This window comes from Papio anubis, chromosome 4, assembly GCF_008728515.1.
Source record: "Papio anubis isolate 15944 chromosome 4, Panubis1.0, whole genome shotgun sequence".
NCBI lineage: Eukaryota > Metazoa > Chordata > Mammalia > Primates > Cercopithecidae > Papio > Papio anubis.
In genome coordinates, this window is record NC_044979.1 from 176,809,756 (window position 1) to 176,834,533 (window position 24,778).

The window sequence follows — 24,778 nt, forward strand, 5'->3', positions numbered from 1 at the left end:
CCTGTGGTCATCCCTGCATGGTAGCAATCTGGGTAAGCGAACTGCTGAATGAGTTCTGATCTATGCTGTATTTAGGGAGCAAATTCTAAAAGCCTAGGCCATGGGTTGCCTATGAAAAGACAGAGAGCTGCCCCCCAGGCCTCTGGTGACCCAGGAGGAGATCAATGTCTTTTCCTTGGAAATTGTGCTGCTCACATCAAACAAGAGAAGTAAGATATTGTTGCCAATCAACCAGAAATATATCTCCAGGGACTTTCTGTCATTGGGAACCTTGACTGGCCCAGCAGGCACATCCGCGATGATAGAACAGGTTTGGGGACTTTTCCCCAGTGTTACGTGACCAGGCCTTGATCCAGCAGGAATCTGTTGCATGCTTGCTGGCGTCAGCTACTATTCCCAGTGCTGGTGATATGGAAATAAACCAAAGGGACAGAGCTTTACCCCTGAAGTTTCAGTGTAATTGCAGGAGCGTGCTCAAATCCAGTTGTATCTCACAGGGGGAATGAGCCACTTTTGTTTTTTCAGGTTCACGTTGGGCATGCTGGTTCACAAGGTGCTTGATTACCTGTTTTGACATTAACATTCAAGGAAGCACTTAAGACCCAAACCAACAGCAAATACAACTTGCCCTTGAAAGCATTCCTGTCTTGTTTGTATTCTCTGATACTGTCTACTACGAAGGCCCTGACACCGCCTCCCACCTTGCCTATAGCTCAGTCCCCTGACACTGGGCCAGGATGAAAAGCCACAGAGGGATGGGGAGAGCCAAGGGCCGGGGCCACCACCAAGTCCTTCACAGCAGCTGCTTGGTATCCTCTCTGCAGGCCCGCTCAAGGTGGTGTTCCTGGTCCTTGCCTCCTTGTGTGCCTGGTATTCGGGATACCTACTCGCAGAGCTCATTCCAGATGCACCCCTGTCCAGTGCTGCCTATAGCATCCACAGCATCGGGGAGAGGCCTGTCCTCAAAGGTGAGTGCCGTGCTTGGGGCGGACGGCTGCCTTCATGGCTTGTGTGCAGAGGGAGGAATGGTGGTTTCTGCCCCAGCTTGGGGCTTGGGGGGCCCTGATGGCTTTATATCAGGAAGGAGGAGAGAAGTATTTTGCAGTTACTCATTTAGGTCCTACACCATTCTAAGGCATGTGCCGCTGCTGACCCCATGTGAGACTAGAACAGTGTGGCTTCTGGTTACCAGCACAAACCTGCAGCCTGACCTTGAACTGTGCTCTTTCAGCCCAGATCTTGGCTTCCTCCCATGGGAAGCACAGGAGGGTCCAGGTTCTGCGCTCCAGAATCATTTTAAGGTTTCTATCAGACTGAACAGCTGTTGGAAAGTCTTCTGTAATGTCTTGGGAAGCAAAAGCGAACAATTGAGTAGATGTGAAAGAAAGGTCAGACATTGTATGTCGGTGAACAGAGGCCCTCAACCATCAGCCTAGGAAAGGCCCAGCTCTCTGTAGGGTGGCTGCTTTCTGTCCTTCCCCGCAATCCAGGTGGGTTTTTCTGAGAGCCTGCTGTGTGCTGGGCATGTCCAGGAGCTAAGGAGAGACAGAGGACAAGCACATGAGGTCCCTGTCCCTTTGGCACTGAGACCCTAGTGAGGGGAGGTGACAGCTTAACACATGAACAAATGTGATTTGAGCATTTGTTCAATCACATTTGGAGGATGGGCGGGGAAAGCCTCTGAGAAGGAGGTGAAAATTGAGAAACCATCTCAGTGAAGCAAGGGAGTAGACTGTGCTTGGTTCTGAGGGCTGTGTGCCAGTTTGGTTGGAAGCATCGTGGCTTAGTCCACGCAGGTTACTGTAAGAGAATACCATAGACTGGGGACTTTATAAACAACACATTTATTTCTCACAGTGTTGGAGGCTGGGAAGTTCAAGATCAAGGTACCTGCAGATTTCCTCTTGTCTGGGGGGGTACCTGCATTCTGCTTCTAAGACGGCTCTTTTTGCCAAACGAGGTCTCTGAGGCCCCTTTCATAAGGGCACTACTCCCATTCCTGAAGGCTTCACCTGCCAAAGGCCCCACCTCCTAACGCCAGCACACTGGGGGTTAGGTTCCAACATATGAATTTTGGGGGGACCTATTCAGTCCATAGCACATAAATTGCAAATTGGGGGCCCAGAGACAGACCTGAGACAAAATTTGTCTAAAAGCAAAACAAATGAAATATGGACAAATATTTTAAAATCAAGAGATTTCCCATAAAACTCCATGTTTATAGCATCTCTTGAAACAGTAGAAGCTCTTGTACCCCAGGCCCTCATTCCTGCAAGGCCACAATCAGCCACAGATGGGCAGGCTGTGGTTACACAAGGGCCAGATTCTGGCCAGGACCAAAGGCATTCATCCAGTGGCCCAGGTGTAAAGTCACAGGAACAGGGAAGGAACAAGGAAAATGAGGTCCTTGTGCTTTATACATAGAAAGAGTACCTACAAGTAGCGCTGATTACTATGTTGTTTGCCCTGGTTTCAATCTTATTTTACAATACACATTCTGGGAAAGACTGAATTATTGCCAAAGGAAATGCCTACTGTCAAAGTCCATTTATTTATTAATTCAGCAGGTATACTTAGTAACAGCCTCCCTCTCTGGGCCATGGTCTGAGTGCACGTGTTTTAAGGTTCATCCTTTACTTCTAAGAACCTCAGAGTCTACTAGAGAAGAACTTAAAAGCCAAATCATAATGTTAGCTGTTGGGAAGGGGTGAAATTTCAAAGGATTTGTTAAAAATTATGTTGGAAAACTGTGGAACACTCTGATAGTAGACTGCTCCCTTTTCAAAATTTCACTGCAAATAGATATGCTGGTATATTTTTAATACAAAAATAAAGTATAAAAATCAATTTGCACAAATACAAAAAACTGGGTAATGGTAAAATACTTCTGTAAAAACCATTTCCTTTCAGATTAATTACCTTTTATGACCAAAAAAAAAAGGAGAAAAAATAACTTCATAGGAATTGACTATGACTGGGTGTTTTTATTTTTCAAAAGATTTTTGCCTTGAACTTGCCTGTCATCACACTTCCTTATTACTTCTAGGCTATGGGTGAAGGATATGTGTGTCGAGGACATGGAAGACGCCCTCAAAGGGATTACTTTCTCTTTCAGTAATTTTTTACGTATCATTCATTCATGCATTTTTATTTTAATAGCTTTAGGGGTACCAGTGGTTTTTGGTTACATGGATGAATTGTATACGTGAAGGCTATGATTTTAGTGTACCCATTACTGAGTGGTATACGTCATACCCAATATGTAGTTTGTTATCCCTCACCCTCCTCTTACCCCCACTTCTGAGTCTCTAGTGTCCCTGATATCATTCTTACGCCTTTGCATGCCTGTGGCTTGGCTCCCACTTACAAGTAAGAACATGCAATATCTAGCTTTCCACTCCTGAATTACTTCACTTAGAATAATGGCCTCCAGTTCCATCCAAGTTGCTGCAAAAGACATTATCTTGTTCTTTTTTATAGCTGAGTGGTATTCCATGGCGTATATATATCACATCTACTCTTCAGTTGATAAGCACTTAGATTGGTTCCATATGTTTGCAATTGTGAATTGTGCTGCAGTAAACATACACGTGCATTTTTACACACAATTTAAAGTTTGTCCAGACAGTGGTGCCTCTGAAACCAGTCTTTCTAGAAGGGCTCATTAACGGGGTGGGCCAGGGACGTCCCCACCTTCTTCTTATGACTGAAGGAGGGCTGAGCTCCCAAAGGTGGTGGGAGAGGGGTGGCAAGTGGCCGTGATGTTCATGTCCTGGCTCCTGTGACTTGAAAGCTCCACTTTGGAGGGATATGGGACTGCTTGGGGCCTGCTGGGCTCAGCGTTTTGGGGCTAACCCTGCTGAGAGATCCAGGTGGGGAATGCTGCTTTGCAGCAAGGCTTATTTGGTGTTGGCAGCACCGGCATGGCTGGTGCGATGCTTTCAAGGAACAGCCTCACCCAAAACACAGGTGCCTTCCTGTCCACATGCTGCATGTACAGCCTCTTAGGGCTGCTCCCTCAAGCTCCTTCTAGGTTGATGTTGCTGAATTGTTAGGAAAGATGGTGTTTTCCCCAGCTTCAGAGCAACTTCAAGGATTAAGGCTCAGGTCCTGGTATCAGTGCAGGTTCTGGGATTTCTCAGTTATACTTTGCTCATGCAGGGCACTGTCCTGCAGGATGTTCATCTTAGATGTCCACAGGTGCCCCCATGCATTTACCTAGCGACCAACATGCTGCATCCGAATCTGAAGCACAGGAACAGACACATTCAGACTTGAGATTGGTACTGGGTACTGAGAGAAGCCACTGAGAAGCTAGAAAACGAAGAACTCAACACAGTTGCTAGAAATGGATGGAAACTAGGAATCCAGGAGCACATGGATGATTATCCATCCTTGAAAGGACTCATGGAGTTCCTCCAACACAGATGAGGACCCTGTGTTCCTCGAGCCTATGGTCTGGTGGAAGACATTGGTGTTCCTTAACTAGAGCAAGGCCTGCTGGCTCTGCACTGGGCTAACTACCAAGGCAGAGAGGTGCTTTGGGCTGGGCTGATAGGACCTACAAGCTAAGTGGGAAGGAGAAGACCCTGGGAGGAGGGCTCCTGGGATCTGAGTGACTTCCATGTGTGGCCATCAGCATGTTAAAGACCGTAGGGCAATGAAGGATGGTGCATTCATTTCTTGCCTTTAAAGATTGGGTGTTCAGCCTTATGGTTAGGTTGGGCCGGGGCTTGGTCTATAAACCAGAAGCATCAAGGGAACTGCCTTTCCTGCGTGTTTGCAAAGCACAGACCTTGTTGTTCTGGTCAGGAGCTCTTTCCAGCCAGGCTAGGTCTGGGCAAGCCAGAGAGGCATTCTCGAGTCACACAAGTGTAGGGCTCAGCACCTATACTTAATTTAAATTCATTTAATCCTGTCTTCCTTTAACATTTTGATATCTGTTCATCGTGGGTTATTTTGCATTCATGTTGTTTGTTTTTTGTTTTGTTTTTTTTTTTTTTTTTGAGACGGAGTCTCGCTCTGTCACCCAGGCTGGAGTGCAGTGGCCGGATCTCAGCTCACTGCTAGCTCCGCCTCCCGGGTTCACGCCATTCTCCTGGCTCAGCCTCCCGAGTAGCTGGGACTATAGGCGCCCGCCACCTCACCCGGCTAGTTTTTTGTATTTTTTAGTAGAGACGAGGTTTCACCGTGTTAGCCAGGATGGTCTCGATCTCCTGACCTCGTGATCCACCCGTCTCGGCCTCCCAAAGTGTTGGGATAACAGGCGTGAGCCACCGCGTCATGTTGTTTTTTTTTTAACAATTATTGCATTCAACTGTTACTTATTTTGATTCTTGAGCTTTTGGGTACCCCCTTAAGCTTCACACCTGAAGCCAGCACCTCACTGGCCTCACCCCAGTTCCAGCTACTCCTGTCTCTCTCTCAGACATGTTGTCACTACAAGTGCATGTGGAAGAAGGCTAGAAGCGTCTCAGTGCAATGCTACCTTAGATTGAAAAAAAGGTGCTCTGCTGACCAAGGCAGAGAGATGCCTGTGGATGGTGATTTTGTACAGGAATGCTAAGCAGGCATTGCAGGGGTTCGCACCACTGGACCCATTTGTAGATGTAATGGCCACCCGTTTAGGTGAATGTGAGCAGATACAAAGGAATAAAGACGGCCCAGCCTGCCCCAGGCTTGCTGTGTAAGTGGTGTGGGGGGAGCAGGGGAGGGTCATCTCTCAGGCTGATGGGAAGGCTGCTGCTGAGCTTCGACACCCTGTCACCTCTCGAGTGTCAGTTAGCACATTAATTCAAGCATTGCTGTTCGAGGGGACTGCCCAGCGAGGCAGAAACAAGACACACTTGGCAGAGAATGAGAACACGGAAGGATGGCTAACACGGCCTTTCCATGTCTGAATGGGCATCACTGCAGAAGTGAATGAACCATGTTTTCCTCCTTGTTCTAAGAAGACAGCGCTGAGCCCACCAGCTTCCACAGCTAGCTAGAGGACGAAGCTGCAGGGCACAGATTGGGAGCCAGAATTTTTAGTAATTAGGATTTTGAAGAGCAGATCCAGCTGCCCAGGAAACTTGGGAGCTCGAAGTCACCCCTTGCCCACCCCTCATCCTATGCCCAGAGTTCCAAGGAAAGTGACCCTGAGGTGCTTCTCAATACCACATTTGAGTCTTTTTTCTCAAAATCGATCTTTTAATTATGGTATGCTATGTGGTCATCAACACAGTGATACACAGGAGTTTCTTAGACATATGCAGCACGAAGCATGCCATACACATCTGTGGGCAAATCCAAGTTTTCTGATTTGGATCCTATTAGGACATAACCAAGGAGTCTTCTGTGTTAGGAAATTCTGAACTGTAACTTCTTGTATCTCAAAGAATAATAAAATATATGTATTTGCAGTGCTTTATAAATCTAAAAGCAAGAAAGCATATAATCTTTGTCCCAAACTACCTTTTATAAATGTCACCTCTGGAGATTAGGTAGACACAGTGTCTGAGAAGAAACGTCTGGAATCAGGACCCTCTAGCGGCTGCAGCACGGCACTAGTGCACAGCGAGATGGCTCGAGGGCAAACGATTCAGACCCTGAGAGGACTGACCTACTACACGCCACTTTCTGTACTTCCTCTCACCCTCAACCCTTGGTCATTCAGTCTGTCAGCACCAGTGTTCTGGAACTGCTTTCCAGACTACCACATCACCAAACCCAGAGCTGCTAGAACTGGGGGGGACTCAGATGCTGGCAGCCCCAGCTTTCCCACCACCTTTTCCCCATATTATCCTCAGGGTGGCATCTTTGTGCTGTTCCTGCCCAGGCCCCCACAGGCTGTTGCTGCTGCTACTCCTTCCCCGCCTCCCCTTCTCTCCTCCTCTTCTTAGATCTCCCCTCATCTCCCTCCTCCTCCTCTTCTTTGTCCTCTTCCTCATCCTCCTTTCCCTTCTCCTCCTCCCCATCCTCCTCCTCCCCATCCTCCTCCCTCTATCCTCCTCCCCCTCTTCCCCCTTCTTCCCCTTTTCCTCCTCTTGCCCCTCTTTCTCCTCCTCCTCTCCCTTCCTCCCTTCTCTTCCTCTTGTTATTTCTCTCCTCCTCCCTCATATCCCCACCTTCTTTCCTTCTCTCCCCGCTCCTCCTCATCTTCTCTTCTACCTCATCCTCCATCCCCTCCCCGCCTCCATCGTCCTCCTTCTCCTGTCCCTCCTCCTCCTCCTCTTCCAGCTTGCCCGCTCAGGCTGGCCAAACTCCAGCCACTGCATCATGTTTTCTTCATACCCAGGGCCCAGAAGACCCAGTAACCAACTCCTTCCTGCCCTCAGTTTCCTGATCTGTGTAGCCTAAGGCTGGTGAGATTTTATTTTTTATTTATTTACATTTTTTATTGAGACAGTGATATGGTTTGACTGTGTTCCCACCCAAATCTCATTTTGAATTGTAGTTCTCATAATCTGCACGTTTCATGGGAGGGACCCAGTGGGAAGTAATTGAATCATGGGGGCAGTTACCCCCATGCTGCTGTTCTCATGATAGTGAGTGAGTTCTCACAAGATGTGATGGTTTCGTAAGGCGCTCCCCCTTTGCTCAATTCTCATTCTTCTCCTTGCTGCCACCATGTGAAGAGGGACATGTTTCCTTCCTCTTCCGCCATGATTGTAAGTTTCCTGAGGCCTCCCCAGCCCTGGACAACTGCTAGTCAATTAAACTTCATTCCTTTATAAATTACCCAGTCTTGGGTATTTCTTCATAGCAGCATGAGAATGAACTGATACAGACTGGGTCTTGCTCTGTTGCCCAGGCTGGAGTGCACTGACAGGATCCTGGCTCACTGCAGCTGGCTGGAGAGATTTTAAACAGCTCCATCCCCGAACTGCCTACCAAAAACAAAGCAGTCCCTCAATAAGTATACGTGGACTGAGTGGTTTCATTAGTTAAGGAAGGGGCTTTGCAATACAGTGACCCTGTTTTAAGGACAGGAACAGTGAGATTCAGTCCGTGCAACTGGTTCGTGGAGTGGCACTGCTGGTCCCTGCTCACTTTCATTCATATTGGAGCCCCCAGCCACCTGTTCTAGAACTGGCATTGATGTTGAGCTCATTGACCTTTGGGTTCTAGAATCCAGCTTTCTGGCAAGCTGGAGACATTTGTTGTCATTCCCATGATGCCCTTGGCCTCCATCATTCCCCAGAGATGAAGGATCGAGAGTCCTCGGGCCCATGTAGGAGCTCATTTGATGCCAAGGTACCCCCACCTGAAAAATAAGAACTTGCAGACTTTCTTTTCAACAGCAAGGACCAGGAGAGAGCTCCTGGTATCCACCTGTTGCTCTGAGCACCTATATTGTGTCACTGGACAATCACTGCAGCCCTGAACATCAGTGCTTGCCTCCTGAGGAAACTGAGGCACCGAGCACTTCACCAGCTTCATGGCCAAGATTATGGGGAGTGAGACCCCTGAGTCTCGAGGCCTTACTGCCACGCCGCAGCTGTAGCGTCTCGCCCCTGGCGGCTTTCAGGCTTTCCTTTATCCGTGTGCACCCTGCTTTGTCCACCTGCTTACCTATCCTTTCCTAAGTGCAGCTGCAGAGGGCCTTTGGTTCTGGTCTTGGATCCCATCCTCCTTAACCTTGCAGGTCTGCACTCTCCTTGTGTTCATGCCATGGAGATTGCCTCCCCGTCATTTCTACATAGGCTGAATCTGAGCTCATCAGTGTGTCTCGCTGAATTTCCTTTCTAGACACGGCCTCTTCTGCTCCTCATGTGATCCCTGTGGTTGCTGGAAATCTGTTTGAGCACCAGCTGCTCCTGCTAGGGCCTCTCTCGGTGTTTCTTTAGTCCTTTTATTACTGGAAAGATTGAGGCTCACACTGGGTTCATCTGCGGTGTGAAAGACTGTGCTCACCCAGCAAGGCACAGAACCCTGGCTCTTACCTGGCTCCTTCTCATCCTGTGAAGCCCAGTTGCCTGGATCGCCCTCCTCCCTTCCTCCCCATCTGTCTGTCTCTACCCCACCCCCCTACCCCCACCCCTCATTTTCCTCTTAACCACTGAACCAAGGATCGAGTTAAAGTTTTTATCACTCTGTGCAGGGCCTCCTTGGTTTTGTATACTGATTCCCTTTTATTCCCACTTCCGTCTCCAGTTCCCCACACCCCTGAGGTGTTTAGGGATGCCTTTTTGTTTGAATATCTGACTGCAGAATGGGCCACTGTGTTTGGCGGGCATGTCCTTCAGTGTCATTTTGTAGACCCCATTCTAGTTCTCCTTTGTCCTTCAGGACCAAGCCTTGAGGGTGCATCTTCACGGAGGTCTCTCGGAGGGCCATGCTTCACACCATCCCACCTAGGCCCATTTCCCACTCTGTGCACTTGAGGTCAGGCCCGGACTGGCCTCCAGCTCCTCACCTCCTTGCTGTTCTGCTGCAGGGATAGACTTGGGTGAAATTTCCTTTGGGATATATCTACCTAGGAGTGGAACTATTTGGCCATAGGGAAGCTGGAGACATTATGCCTATGATGCCCTTAATTTGACTGAGCCAAGCTAGAGGCCTTCTTCTAACATGTGGTTCATGGGGCTCCCTCCTCCCCATATTCACCTGCAGGCTTCAGGGACCAGCTTCCTGAGTTGGCCCATCCTGAGAGGTGCTCCGGGGACCTCACTGCACCAACAGGCAGCTCTCAGGTTACTAATGAGTTTATGAACACCAAGTTGAGCCTGAGGCTGCTATTTCTTTCTGACAGACAGGAGGAGGAATGAGAAACAGCTTAGGAGAAAAACCCGAGCTCACTAGAACCTCAGTGGGTGCACACCGGATGCAGAGTGCCGATGCCAGAGGGCCCATGCAAGAGGGTGCTGAGCTCTTCCCATGGCAGCCAGAGCCAAGGGCTGCTCCGGGCAGGCTGTGACCACGCGGCACGTTTATGAAGCCTTTGTCCCCGTCGCCCCATTCTGTAAATCACAAATTCCCACTTCGCTGGCTTTTCTATTGGGCTGTTCTCTTTTCCTACTTTATTTGCAGGGAGTTTCTTATCTATATTGAGCGATTAGATTAATGCCTACTTTGTACATAGCGCATATCATCATCTGAAAAGATCTTCTTTGGCCAAGTGTCGTGGCTCACGCCTGTAATCCCAGCACTTTGGGAGGCCAAGATGGGTGGATCACTTGAGGTCAGTTGTTCAAGACCAGCCTGGCCAACATGGTGAAACTCTGTCTCTACTAAAAATACAAAAATTAACCAGGCATGGTGGTGGGCATCTGTAGTCCCAGCTACTTGGGAGGCTGAGGCAAGAGAATCACTTGAACACCAGGAGGTGGAGGTTGCAGTGAGCTGAGATGGCACCACTGTACTCCAGCCTGGGTGACAAAGTGAGACTGTCTCAAAAAAAAAAAAAATATATATATATATATATATTTTCTTTGACTTTACTTTCTGCCTCTTCTATTTGTGTGTGAGCTATTCTATTCATGCTATACCTATAGAATCTAGGCCAGTTTCTGGTGTTTAATAAATGTTTGTAAGTGAGTAAAGGAGTGAATCTAGTTTAGAGCCATGTGTAGCCCACACACAGCTCACAGCCCCAGGCTGTACAGGTGAGCTTCAGGGGAGAGTCACTAGAAACAGCACCCTGTTGACTTTGTCTTGCATGTAGTCAGATCTTAGGGAGGGCCATCATTTTCTCAGAAAGTCTTGTAAAACAGAACTAAACCAAACACATCAGCTGTATTCAGTCACCTCCCTAGACTCTTAACCAAAACAAAATGAACTGACAACTCTTAAATGGCCATAGTTGAGGTAACACTGAAATTCAAGTCATGAAAACTAACATGTAATGCTAATCTTGCCACTAACTTGCTGTTAACATCTTGGAGTTGTTCCTTATCTGTCAGTGAGGGTGCATAGCAGATGCCACCTATACGTATACTAAGGCTCATTCCAGTCTTGAGATGACATCTACCTCCAATGGTGCCATGTCCTCTGAAATATCGCTGTCCTTAGTAAAACCCAGGATTACCCCGGAAGCACATTGTGTAGGATTCACTGCAGTGCCCTCTGGCTAAAGTCATATAGGAGCAATGCTACTCTCACTTGGTGGCAAAGGCTTAAGGCTTAATAAAGGTGACACAGTGCTGGGAATGGCCACCAACCCGGGGCGGGGGGAGTTCAGCAACTTTTGACAGTGGCTTCCCTTAGCCACATGCACAGCCAGCCATACTACCTTCACTGGACTCAGAAGCACCTAATAAATAATTAGCATTGATTAGCAGAGAAACAAACACTTTTTGATGGCTTCTGGTCTTTGGTTTTTGCAGACTGGACTTTTAATCTCCTATAGAACAACGAGGTAATTGAAATGGTCAAAATGCCATGTGCAAACAGCCACCTCCTTTGTTTGCCTGGTCTATATTGACAGGATCTTATTTCATGACTCAATATTTCTAGTGACTTTGCATGGATCACCTACCCTCTGGAATAATCTTCCTTGTTTATAGGAGTTAAAATGAGATCATTGTTCCCAAATCAGGAAGTATTTTTAAAAGACAGATTCCTGGACCCCACTCTGGGAAATTCAAAGCTCCCTAGGTCCAGGGTGGAAGCTAAGAACCTGTATTTATTTTAATGTTTTAAACTTGGCTTCATACAGAGCCAAATTTGATCATCCTGGATCTAAGCAGTCGTTATGGTTTCTTTTAAATCTAAGGTTCTTTGTGATTTGTATCTGAATTTCATAAAACCTCCTCTCCACTCTTCCAAGTCCCAGTCTACACATTCCTGTGGTTACAGCACATCTGGGGAAAGCCACCAGGACAGTCCAGACGCAAGGCTGCACGAGCTCCATAGCTAGGTTCTCATTGCTGTCGCTACTTTCAGAGCTGGGTAAAGTAGCTATCGTATTATAAACCAGGAGTTGCCCATAAGGACGAGGAATCAGGTGGATTTTCCTCAACAAGAGAATAATTTCTTAGACTGAAACTGACAGCAGAAGGCCGACTGCATCTTAGGGAATGGTGTCGCTGCTGGAGGCTTTCAGTCTTAAACACGCCAACTTTTCATGACGCATAAAAAACAGGAGACTAAATAGAAGGCCCACTGTTCTCCCTGGCTGGGACACTGGCTTCTACGTAAGCCACAGGAACTTTACCTTTTGATTGTTTGGGGGAAGGAATTCCAGGAAAAACACTGAAGACCTTGATGTGGTTCTCTAGGCAGGGTTTGGAAAGAACTGTGTTTTCCCAGGAGCTGTGTCCACCCTCCAACCCCACACTGAGTTAGGAACATGGTCTTCTTTCTTCATTCACGTGATGATACTTTGTGCTTCTGGGAAATGGATGGAGGACTCGGAAAGCCTACTGACTCTTTTTTTTAATGACACATGGGTTCCCTGCCCACTTCCAGGGCCTGTGAGGAAACACAAAGGCCCATCTGGGTGTCGTCCTTAGTCACTAAAGCCGCATACTCCCTGGAGCATATGAGGCACATCAAACGCCTCCCTTCTGGAAAGCCCGCCTGCACATGTCCACACGAAACAGGACTCTCACTTTGCAGAGCTCCAGGGGCTGCAAGTCTGGAAGCTGGGGAGGAGGCCATGCTTCTGGCTGACGGGCTGCCAGGCCCTGTAGTGGGGACCTGCTCGTTCTGCTGCTGACCCCGTAGGAGGAGTCCCTGGGGAGAGCATCCCTATGGGACCCCCACAATGGCCCCGCTGGAAACTCCAGCACCAGCCCTTTGGGTGAGTGTCCTGGGTCCAAGGGTGGGAGTGCTGGGCAGGCCTGTGTAGGCCTGTGCACCCTAAGCCCCAGCCCCTGAGGCAGGAGGAGGGACAGGAACCAGTTAGGCTAGAACTCAGCCCACTGTTCTCCAGTTGGGGCTCTTCTCACCCAAGCTCCTCCTTTCCATCCACCTAAGTTTAGAAGCTGCTGCTCCTGCCTTGGGAACCTGTCATGGGATTGAGGCCAGGCCTGGTGCCCTTTGATCATTGCAAAGGTTCCCAGTGCCTGTTGGTGCCAGAACCATGGAAAGCCAGGAAACAAAGAATGCAGATGTCAGGTGGGAGGAAGGCCCAGGTACCCTGTGGCCCTTCAGCCTCCCAGGGTGCTTATAAAAGAAATATTTAATGCATCTGAAATAAACTTTACCTGGAAAGCATTTACTGCTAGTTTCAGAATGAAAAATGTATTTTTAGGTCAAAACTGTTATTCGATATGTTTGCAGGCACAACCCTTAGCTAAATCACAAAACACGGATTATTTTATAAATCTTTCCACCATTTCTGGAAAGAAGTACTCCTTGGCTTTGTTATCCTCTCCTCCCTCGTTAGTTAAAGGTTTAACTTTGAATTTAGGCTTAACTTCTCTCTGCTTCCTATATTGCTTTTGAGGTTTATTGACCAGAACATGTGACTTGCACAGGAGCCAGAATCATCCCAAAGGTTAGTAGAGACTGGAGAAATATGAGGACCAGATATTTATACCAGTTTAGTTGCAAAGAGACACTGCCTTATTCATCTTGTGTTCCCATTTCTGTTTGTCTTAAGATATTTTTTAATTTCCCTTTTAATTTCTTCTCTGATCCATTTTAATTTCTTCTCTGATCCATTGGTTGTTCAGGAACATGTTGTTAAATGTCTACATATTTGTAGATTTCCTGAAATTACTCCTGTGATTAATTTCTCGTTTCATACCCTCATGGTGGGGATCTTCTCTTTGCCTCCTTTGTGGTGTCTTCAGATCCTGTTTGCCCATTTGTAATGGTTCAGCTGGCTTCACCACAAAGGAAAACTACCTTTTCCATCTTCCCTTGCTACCTCTTGTGCTAAGCTGCTGCCATACTGTTGTCCTAATGACCATACCCTCCAGGATGCAGAGGTGGTTTTATCTTTTAGGAACCATCAGGGCCATGGATGTGGCATGCCATCCTGCTTACCTCTGTGAGTAAGCATACCACACCTGTCAGCATGCACAGCGCGTCTGTGTAGAGGCACGCATCCTCTTCGTCCTCCAGCTGAGAGGATTCTGTATCCAGTTTACTCCCTGCAGCATCCTGATGATGACAAAAAGACCTGGAAGTGTTTCCGAGACAGTTCATAAGTCTCTGAGAGCAGGTCCTGGTTAAACGAACCATGGAGCTGCCGTGCTGAGAACAGCACTGCCCACGGGAAAGCGGACAGGTCTGTGCGCTTGTGAAGGGAACAGGTCGCCGACGCTAAAGGGGAGCACGGGCTCCAGGGAGGATTCCTGAGTATTCCCATTCGTGTATTCTCTCTGAATTCGTGTATTCTCTGAATTGAGAGAATACACAAATTTGCATACACAGGGTGTCTGCAAAGTTGGGAACCAGGACACACCTACTTTTAAACTGTCAGTTACATTTTCAAATGCTATATTCAATGTGTTTTCAGGCGAATACCTAAGTAATGAGTATAATTATTAAATTGAAAAAAAGAAACAAAATGCAGAGTGTCCAAAAATCTAGAAACAGTGGAAAAAATAGTCTATTTGTAGCACGTTTTCATGTGAGCAATTGGACACTTGCTTTAAATTTAGGTATCTGGAAATTGACAAAAAACAAAACAAAACAAAACAAAAACATTAAGTTAATTGTTTGAAAAGTTTCACCACATTGGCCAGGCTGGTCTCAAACTCCTGATCTCAGGAGATCCACCCGCTTTGGCCTCACAAAGTGCTGGAATTATAGGCCTGAGCCACCGTGCCTGGCTGAGTATTTTTAAAAAGGGAAAAGAAACTGTAGGCTATTTGAGTGTTAACTGCTAAGAAGAATAAAATAAACCAGGAAGTGGGGCTGGGTGGTACTGAGGTGGGCTGAAGTGTTGAGATGAGATGGGGTCGGCAAGGAGAAAGATCTGAAGGAGGGAGCCAGCCTTCAGGATTGGTGTGAGCACTCACGGGAGAGCTCTGTGTTTTCACCTATGGGGATGGAGGACTGTGGTCACCAAGAAACCCAGACCACATCCAGCTCGGCCCTGACAGCTTGCTCTGATGTCACAGCACCTCTCTGTGCCCAGTTTTCTCCAGCGGGCCCTTCCAGCACCAGTGCTGTTTGCCCTGGTCATGATAGCTTTTATCTTTAATTAATTCATTGACAGCATGTGTTGATATACGTATACATTGTGGAATGGCCCAATCAAGCCACTTAACGTGCATCACCTCACATATTTAACGTTTTTATGTGATGAAAACACTTAAAATGTACTCTAATGGTGATTTTCGTGTATACAATGCAGTAGTTCCCCCTACTTATCTGTGGTTTTGCTTTCTGTGATTTCACTTACCTTTGGCCATTCACAGTGCAAATATACTAAACGGAAAACCCCAGAAAAAAGCAATTTATATGTTTTAAATTGTGTGCCATTTTGATTAGTGTGATGTAATCTCACACCTTCTCGTCTTGTCCTGCCTTATCCCATGGGGGACGTGAATCTTCCCTTTGTCCAGCATCTCGGTGCTGTACGCACTCCCTGCCTGTTAGTCACTTAGGAGCCAGCCTGGTCATCAGATTGACTGTCACAGTATCTGTGTTCAAGTCACCTTTATTTTACTGAATAATGGCTCCACAGAGCAAGAGTAGAGGTGCTGGCAACTTGGATATGCCAAAGAGAAGCCGGAAAGTGCTTGCTTGCTTGCTTGCTTCCTTTTTTTTTTTTTTTTTTTTTTTTTTTTTGAGATGAAGTCATGCTCCGTCACCCAAGCTGGAGTGCAGTCGCGCCATCTTGGCTCACTGCAACCTCCGCCTCCCAAGTTCGAGTGATTCTCCTGCCTCAGCCTCCCAAGTAGCTGGGATTACAGGTGCTCACCACCATGCATGGCTCATTGTATTTTTAGCAGAGACAGGGTGTTGCCATATTGGCCAGGCTGGTCAACTCCTGAGCTCAGGTGATCTGCCCATCTCAGCCTCCCAAAGTGTGGGATTACAGGCATGAACCACCACGCCCAGCTGGAAAGTACTTTCTTTAAGTGAAAAGGTGAAAGCTCTCAATTTCATAAGGAAAGAAAAAAATCATTTGCTGAATTTGCTAAGAACTTCAATAAATACAGTAAGATATTTTGCGAGAGACCACATTCATGTAACTTTATTAGAGTTAGTTGTTAATCTCTTGCTCCAACTAATTTATAAATTAAACTGTATTGTTAATTATTGTTAATCTCTTACTTTGCCTAATTTGTAAATTAAACTTTATCACAGGTATGTCTGTATAGGAAAAAAATAATAATAATATAGGTAGAGCATCCCAAATCTGAAAACACACAACCTGAAATGCTTCAAAATCTAAAACTTTTTGAGCAGCAACATGATACTCCAAGAAAATATTCATCGGAGGTTTTTGGATTTGGGATTTTCAGATTTGGGATGTTCAACTGGTAAGCATAATGCAAACATTCCAAGATCCAAAAAAATTTGAAACACTGCTGGTCCCAAGCATTTTGGAGAAGGGATACCCAACTGGTATATATAGGGTTCTGTACTATTTGTGGCTTCATGCATCCACCTGGTATCTTGGAATGTACCCTTTGTGAATGACAGGAAGACCACTGTATATTGTTATTAACTGTAGTCACTATGATGTGCAATAGATCTGTTGAACTTATTCCTCCTGTGTAGCTGAAACTTTGTACATTTCCACCAACATCTTCCCAAACCCTGAACCTCTGGCCTCTGGTAAGACCATCCTCCTCTCACCATCCTACTCTCTGCTTCTATGAGTTCAACTTGTTTAGATTCCACATGTAGGTGAGAACACGTGGTGTTTGTCTTTCTGTGGGTGCGTTGTTTCTCTTAGCATAATGTCCTCCACATTCATCTACGTTGTCACAAATGGCAGGATTTCCTTCTCTTTTAGGCTGAATAGTATTCTATCGTGCACTCTATTATACCACATTTTCCTTATTCATTCATTCATCGATGGGCACGTAGGTTGATTCCGTATTTGGCTATTGTGAATAATGCTACAGTGAACCTGGGAGTGCAGATCTCTGTTTGACATACTGATTTCATATCCTTTGGATGTATGCTCAGATGTGAGATTGCTGAATCATATATTCTACTTTTAATTATTTGAGGAATCTCCATACTGTTTTTCCATAATGGTTATACTAACCTATGTTCCCACCAGTAGCGTATAGGGTTTTCTTTGCTCCACATCTTCACCAACACTCATTATCTTTCCTGTTATTAGTAATAGCCATTCTAACAGGTGTGAGCTGGTATCTCATCATGCATGTGCATTGCCCTGATTGTCAGTAATATTGAACATGTTTTCATATACATTTTAGTTATTTGTATGTCTTATTTGGAAAAATCTTTATTCAAGTTCTTTACCCATTTTTCAATCAGGTTTTTTATTTGTTTTCTTGTTATTGGTTTTTTGGGTTCCTTGTATGTTTTGAATATTAATCACTTACCAGATTTACACTTTGCAAATATTCTCCCCCATTTTGTAGGTTGTCTCTTCACTCCGTTGATTGTTTCCTTTGCTGTGCAGAAACTTTTTGGTTTGATGTAATTCCCGTTGCCAATTTTTGCTTGTGTTGCCTGTATTTTTAGGGCATATTCCCCAAATCATTGCCCAAACCAACATCATGGAGCTTTTCCCTTATATTTTATCTAGTAATTTCATATTTTCAGGTCTTATGTTTAAGTCGTTAATTTATTTTGAGTTGACTTTTTTATGTGGTGTGAGATGAGGATCTAATTTCATTCTTCTGCATATGGAGATCCAGTTTTCCCAATACCATTTATTGAAGGGACTGTCCTTTCTCCATTAACTTGAGTTGATATTATGATGTTAACTGTGGGCTTTTCATATGTGGTCTTTATTGTGTTAAGGAACATTATCATGAAAGGATTTCAATTTTGTCAAATTCTTTTCTTGCTTCTACTTTCTGTCTAAACCATATGACATTATCATACAGCTTTTGTCCGTTCTGTTGATGTGGTATATCACATTATTGATTTGTGTATGTTGAATCATCCTTGCATCTGTCCTTGCAAGGATAGGTCCCTCTTGGTCATGGTGATTTAGTTTGGATATTTGGTCCTGCCCAAATCTCATTTGGAATTGTAATTCCCAGTGCTGGAGGTGGAGCCTGGAGGGGGAGCTATTTGGATCATGAGGGTGCATCCTTTACAGCTTGGTGCTGCCTTTGTGATAGTGAGTTCTTGTGAGATCTGGTAATTTAAAAGTGTGTGGCACCTCCCCCTGCCACTCTATCTCACTTGCTCCTACTTTCACCATGTGACATGCCTGCTCCCCTTCACCTTCCACCATGATTGTGATTGTAAGCTTCCTGATGCCTCCCTAGAAGCTAAGCAGATGCCAGCACCAAGCTTTCTGTAAAACCTGCAGGACCATGAGCCAATTAAACCTCTTTATAAATTACACAATCTTAGACATTTCTTTATAGCAATGCAAGAATGGACTAATACACATGGTGAATGATTTTTTTAATGTCTTGTCAAATTCAATTTGCTAGTATACATATTTTGTTGAGGAATTTGGCATCTATGTTATCCGGGATATTGACCTACACTTTTATTTTCCTGTAGTGCCCTTGTCTGGCTTTGGTATCAGGGTAATACTGGCCTCATAAAGTGAGTTTGGAAGCATTCCCTCCTCTTCAGTTTTTTGGAAGAGTTTGAAATTGGTTGGTAAAATTCAGCCATGAAGCCATCTGGTCCTGGGATTTTTTTTTTTTTTTTTTTTTTTTTTTTTCCTTTGGGTTTTGGGTTTTTTTTTTTTTTTTTTTTTTTTTTTTTGATGAAGACTTTCTATTACTGACTTAGTCTCCTTACATTTATTGGTCTATTCCTTTTTTTGGTGTATAATTGTTCACAATAGTCTCTTATGATACTTCAGTGTTTCTGTGGTATCAGTGGTAATGTCTGCTCTTTCATTACTGATTTTATTTTGAGTCTTCTCTTTCTTTTTTTCTTAGTCTAGCTAAAGGTTTGTCAATTTTATCTCTTTTCAAAAAACCAAGTCTGTTTTTATGACCTTTTCTATTGTTTTTCTAGGCTCCATTTCATGTACTTCTGTTATGATTGTTGTCATTTTTTTCCTTCTAACTTTGGGCTTAGTTTGTTCTTCATATTCTAGTTTCTTGATGTATAACCTTAGGTTGTTTATGTGAGACCTTTTTTAATGTATGCATTTATTACTATAAACTCCTCTTAGAACTGTTTTGCTGTATCTCATAAGTTTTGATTTGATGTGTTTCTGGGTTTTTTTTTAAATTTTTTTGTCTCAAGATAGTTTTTAATCCCCCTTTTAATTTCTTCTTTGATCCATTGGCTGTTCAGAAGCCAATGTTGTTTGATTTCTATATATTTGTGAATTTTCTGAAATTACTTTCTGATCTAGCTTGAATCCATGTCCTCACCAAATCTCATGTTGAATTGTAATCCTCAGTGTTGGAAATGGGGCCTGGTGAAATGTGATTGGCTCCTGGGAGTGGATTTCTTATGAATGGTTTAGCACTATCTTCTTGGTACTGTTCTCACGATAATGAGTGAGTTCTCACGAGATCTGGTTGTTCAAAAATGTGTGGTACCTCCCTCTTCTCTCTCTTGCTTCTGCTCTGGCCATGTGATATGCCTGCTACCCCTTTTGCTTCTGCCATGATTATAAGTTTCCTGGGGCCTCCCCAGAAGCTAAGAAGATGCTAGCATTATACTTCCTGTACAGCCTGTGGAACTGTGAGCCAATTAAAACCCTTTTCTTTCTAAATTACCCAGTCTCAGATATTTCTTTATAGCAGTGCAAGAATGGACTAATACAGAACATTGGTACATAGGAGTGGAGCATCGCTATAAAGATATATGAAAATGAGGAAGCAACTTTGGAACTGGGAAACAGGCAGAGATTGGAAAACTTTGGAGGCTCAGAAGACAAGAAGATGAGCGAAAGTTTGGAACTTCCTAGAGACTAGTTGAATGGTTGTGACCAAAATGCTGATAATGAGGTGGATGGTGAAGGCCAGGTTGAAGAAGTCTCAGATGGAAATGAGGAACTTATTGGGAAATGGAGCAAAGGTCACTTTTATTATGCCTTAGCAAAGAGCTTGGCTGCATTGTGCCCCTGACCTAGGGATCTGTGGAACTCTGAACTTGAGACTGATGATTTAGGGTATCTGATGGAATAAATTTCTAAGCAGCAAAGCATTTAAGATATGGCCTGGCTGCTTCTAGTAAACTGTGCTCATAAGTGTGAGCAAAGAAGTGACCTAAAGTTGGAACTTATATTTAAAGGGGAAGCAGAGCATAAAAGTTCAGAAAATGTGCAGCCTGGCCATGTGGTAAAAGAGAAAAGCCTATTTTCACAGGAGGAATTCAAGCAGGCTGCAGAAATTTGCATAAGTAAAAAGAAACCTAGTGCTATTAGCCAAGACAATGGGAAAAAGGCCCCAAAGGCATTTCAAAGACCTTTGCAGCAGCCTCTCTTTTCACACAGACCCAGAAGTTTAAGAATACAGCATGGTTTCATGGGTCAGCCCCAGGGCCCCACTAACCTGCTGTTCCCTGCATCTCAGCAGCTCTTGTTTCAGCCATAGCTCAAAGGGGCCCAGGTACGGCTGAAGCGGCTGCTTCAGAGGGTTCAGGCCATAAGCCTGGGGGGGGTTCACATGATATTAAGGCTGCAGGTGCACAGAATGCAAGAGTTAATCCTTGGGAGCCTCCACCTAGATTTCAGAGAATATATGGGAAATCCTGAGTGCTCAAGCAGAAGCCGCTGCAGGGGCAGAACCTCTACTAGAACGGTGCAAAGGGGAAATGTGGGGTTTGAGCCCCCACACTAGTTCCCACTGGAGCACTGCCTAGTGGAGCTGTGGGAAGAGGGCCACCACCCTCCAGACCCCAGAGTGGCAGATCCTGGCAGCTTGCACCCTCAGCATGTAAAAGCCACAGAAACCTAATGCCAGTTTGTGAGAGCAGCCTCAGGGACTGAGCCTTGCAAAGCCACTGGGGTGGGACTAGTTGCCCAAGGCCTTGAGAGTCCACCCGTCACACCAGTGTACCCTGGATGTGAGACATGGAGTAAAAGGAGATTGTTTTGGAGCTTTAAGATTTGATAACTGCCCTGCTGGGTTTTGGACTCGTGTGGGGCCTGTAGCCTCTTTCTTTTGGCTGATTTTTCCCTTTTAAGATGGGAATATTTTACCCAATGCTTGTACCTCCATTGTGTCTTGGAAGTAAATAATTTATTTTTGATTTTTACAGGCTTGTAGGTGGAAGAGATTTGCCTTATCTCAGATGAGACTTGGGATTTTGCACTTTTGAGTTAATGCTGGAATGATTTTGGACTTTGGGGGACTATTGAGAAGGCATAATTGTATTTTGCAATGTGAGAAGGACAAGATGTTTGGGGGACCAGGGGCAAAATGATATGATTTGGATTTATGTCCCCAACAAATCTCATGTCAAATTTTAATCCCTGTTGTTGGAGGTGGGGCATGGTGGGAGGTGTTTGGATCATAAGAGTGGATGCCTCATGAATGGTTTAGCACCATCGCCTTGATGCAGTGCTCATGATAGTGAATTTTCATGAGATTCGGTTGTTTAAAAGTGTGTGGCACCTCCTTCCCACCCTCATTCTCTATTGCTCCTGCTCTGGCCATGCTCCCACTTTGCCTTCCACCATGATTTAAGTTTCCTGAGGCCTCCCCAGAAGCTAAGCAGATACTAGCACCATGCTTCCTGTACAACCTGCAGAACCATGAGCCAATTAAATCTCTTTTCTTTATAAATTACTCAGTCTCAGGTATTTCTTTATAGCAATGGGCTAACGGCCTAATGTACTCCTATTATTGATTTCTAGTTTCATGCCATGGTAGTAGGAAAAGATACTTGATGCTATTTCAATCTTCTTACGTTTGTTAAGCTTTGTTTTGTGACCTAATATATGGTCTGTCCTGGAAGGCATTCCATGTGTGCTTGAGAATAATGGATATTTTGTTGCTGCTGAATGGAATGCTCTGTATATGTCTATTAGATGCATTTGGTGTAAAGAGCAATTCAAGTCTCCTATGCTGAGTGTTGATGTCCCATCAGTATTTATATGTTGAAACCTCATCACTCATCTGATAGTATTAAGAGGTAGGGCCTTATGGAAAGTAAGACATGAAGACTTATGAATGGGATTAGAGGCCCTATGAATGGTATTAACACCCTTATAAAAGAGATTGAAGGGGGCATGTTTGCCCCTTTCCACCATGTCAGGACACAGCAACAAGGTGCAATCTATGAAAAATGGGCCCTCATCAGACATTGTATCTGCTAGCACCCTGACCTTGGATTTCCCGGCCTCTAGAAGTTTAAGAAATAGGCCAGGCATGGTGGCTCACATCTGTAATCCCAGCACTTTGGGAGGCTGAGGTGGGTAGATCACCTGAGGTCAGGAGTTCAAGACCAGCCTGGCCAACATGGCAAAACCCCATCTCTACTAAAAAGACAAAAATTAGCCAGATGTGGTGGTGCATGCCTGTAGTCCCAGCTACTTGGGAGGGTGAGGCAGAAGAATCGCTTGAACCTGAGAGGCAGAGGTTGCAGTGAGCCAAGATCATGCCACCACACTCCAGCCTAGGCAACAGAGTGAGACTCCATCTCAAAAACAACAAGAAGTTTAAGAAATAAATTTGTATTATTTACAAATTACCTAGCCTAAGGTATTTTTTTTAAAACAGCCTGAACAGACTAAGACAAAATTTAATTTTTAAATAATTTTCTGCCTGGCTGATCTATTGTTGAAAATGGGATATTGACATCCACTACTATTATTGTATTACAGTTTATCTCTGCCTTCAGATCTCTTAATTTTTGCATTTAGGTGCTCTGATGTTTGGTGCATATATATATATATATATATACACACACACACACACACACAATTATGTCTTCTTGATGAATTCACTCCTTTATTATCATATAATTACCATCTTTGCCTTTTTTCAAAGTTTGACTTAAAGTCTGTTTAAACTGATGTAAATATAGCTATCCCTGCTCTCTTTTGGTTTCCATTTGCATGAAATATTTTTTCCATCCTTTCATTTTCAATCTATACATTTTTTAAGGTGAAGTGAGTCTCCTATAGGCAACATATAGTTGGGTCTTGTTTTTGTGTTTGTTTTTAAATCCATCAAACTATTCTATATCTTTTGAGAATTTAATTCATTTACATTTGAGGTAATTATTGATAGATAAGGCTTTACTGCTTCCATTTTGTTCATTGTTTCCTGGTTGTTTTGTAGATCCTTTTTTCCTTTCTTCCTGTCTTACTGTCTTTGTTTCTGATTATATGGTTTTCTATAGTGGTATACTTTGATTCTTTACTTGTGATCTTTTATGTATAATCTACCATTTTGCTGACTATACTTCTTAGTTTAAGGTGCTAAGAGTACAGTAATTCATAAAATAGAGCCATGTCTCTACTCAAACTTAAGGTGAGAGAGTGCTTTCTGAATTCTTTTCTGCAGACTTAGGATTTAAATCTGAAGTGAGCACAGCCCTGTGGGTTCTGTGGGTGATGATAGACAACTATTCTGGGATCTGAGTGGGATCAGTAGTGATGCCGTGAAAGATGTGTGGGGGCTGTTGGGACATGGGAGCCTCAGGGGTGTTCGGCGCCAGGTGGACTCCTCGCATTCCAGCCTCAGGTCCCTCAATCCTCCCAAATTGCTGACAACTGTGAAATAAGGATGCTGATGCCAGGATCTGACATCATAGCATCCTGGGCAAAAGGCTCAGTTCCTCACACTCAAGTGAAGGAGAGTGGGTCAGCTGTGGTGGTCAGGTGTATGTGGTATAGAGTGTGTGTGTGTCTGTGTGTGATGTGTGTGTTGGGGGGAATGTGTGTGGGAGTGGTGTGATGTGTGTGTGTACATGTACAGTGTGTGTGTATCTATATGGTATGGTGTGCATATGTGTGTGGTGAGTACATGGTGTGGGTGTGAGATGTGCAGTATGTTGCATGATGTGTGTGAATGTGTGCTGTGTATGGTGTGGTGTGTGTGTGTGTGATACATCATGTGGTGTGTGTGTATGCATGTGTAGTGTGTGTGTCAGTGTGTTGAGTATGTGATGTGTTGTATGCTATGTATGGTGTGTGTGTTTATAGTGTCTGTGGCATGTTGTGTGATGTGTGTGTGTTTAAGGTGTCTGAGGCTGTGTAGATGCGGACGCTTTATAGATGCTCCACAGAGGGCTGTCTTTGCTCACCAGCTCTCTTAGACCCCTGTAATCTTTCTTTTGTTGTACTGCAAATTACATTGCCCACCAAGAACGTCACAATGGGCAGCCATGGGCAGTGATTCCCAGCCCTTTTGAAATTTTTACGCTACTCAGTATCCCTCTCTCTCTTTGCTTATTTGTCACTTTAAAATAAAATCAGATTCAGTGAGCTTTGTGTCTTTAGGGGAATTCTCAGTGAAGTCTGGAAACCCTTCCCCTCAGGTTTTCCCACTGCTGCTTGGAGTTTCTGGTATGAAGTGCTGGTGCTCTCCACCAAGCAGCAGGTGCATCTGCAAATTACTGTGGGATGTTAACGGCTATATACTTTCTTATTCATTACAGCCCCAGTCCCCAAAAGGCAAAAATGTGACCACTGGACTCCCTGCCCATCTGACACCTATGCCTACAGGTTACTCAGTGGAGGTGGCATAAACAAGTACGCCAAAATCTGCTTTGAGGATGACCTGTAAGTACCAGTGTTTAGAAGGAAAATAAAGCTATCCTACTGATTCTTCCACCTTCCCTGAGGCTGACCAAGCAGCAG

General features: G+C 44.8%; 1 protein-coding gene across 5 annotated transcripts in view; it reads left to right on the forward strand.

Moving 5' to 3' along the window:
* BACE2 (beta-secretase 2) overlaps positions 1 to 24,778 on the forward strand; it is a 196,984-nt gene that overhangs the window by 148,314 nt on the left and 23,892 nt on the right. For 4 of the 5 annotated variants that reach the window (XM_009202224.2, XM_009202225.3, XM_009202226.1 and 1 more), the window contains 2 exons: positions 825 to 968; positions 24,577 to 24,700. In XM_009202224.2, coding sequence (XP_009200488.1) covers positions 825 to 968; positions 24,577 to 24,700 — 268 coding nt within the window. Of the gene's footprint in view, positions 1 to 824; positions 969 to 8,169; positions 8,216 to 24,576; positions 24,701 to 24,778 lie in introns of those variants that run through there. The other variant, XM_009202229.4, reaches the window with a different exon arrangement.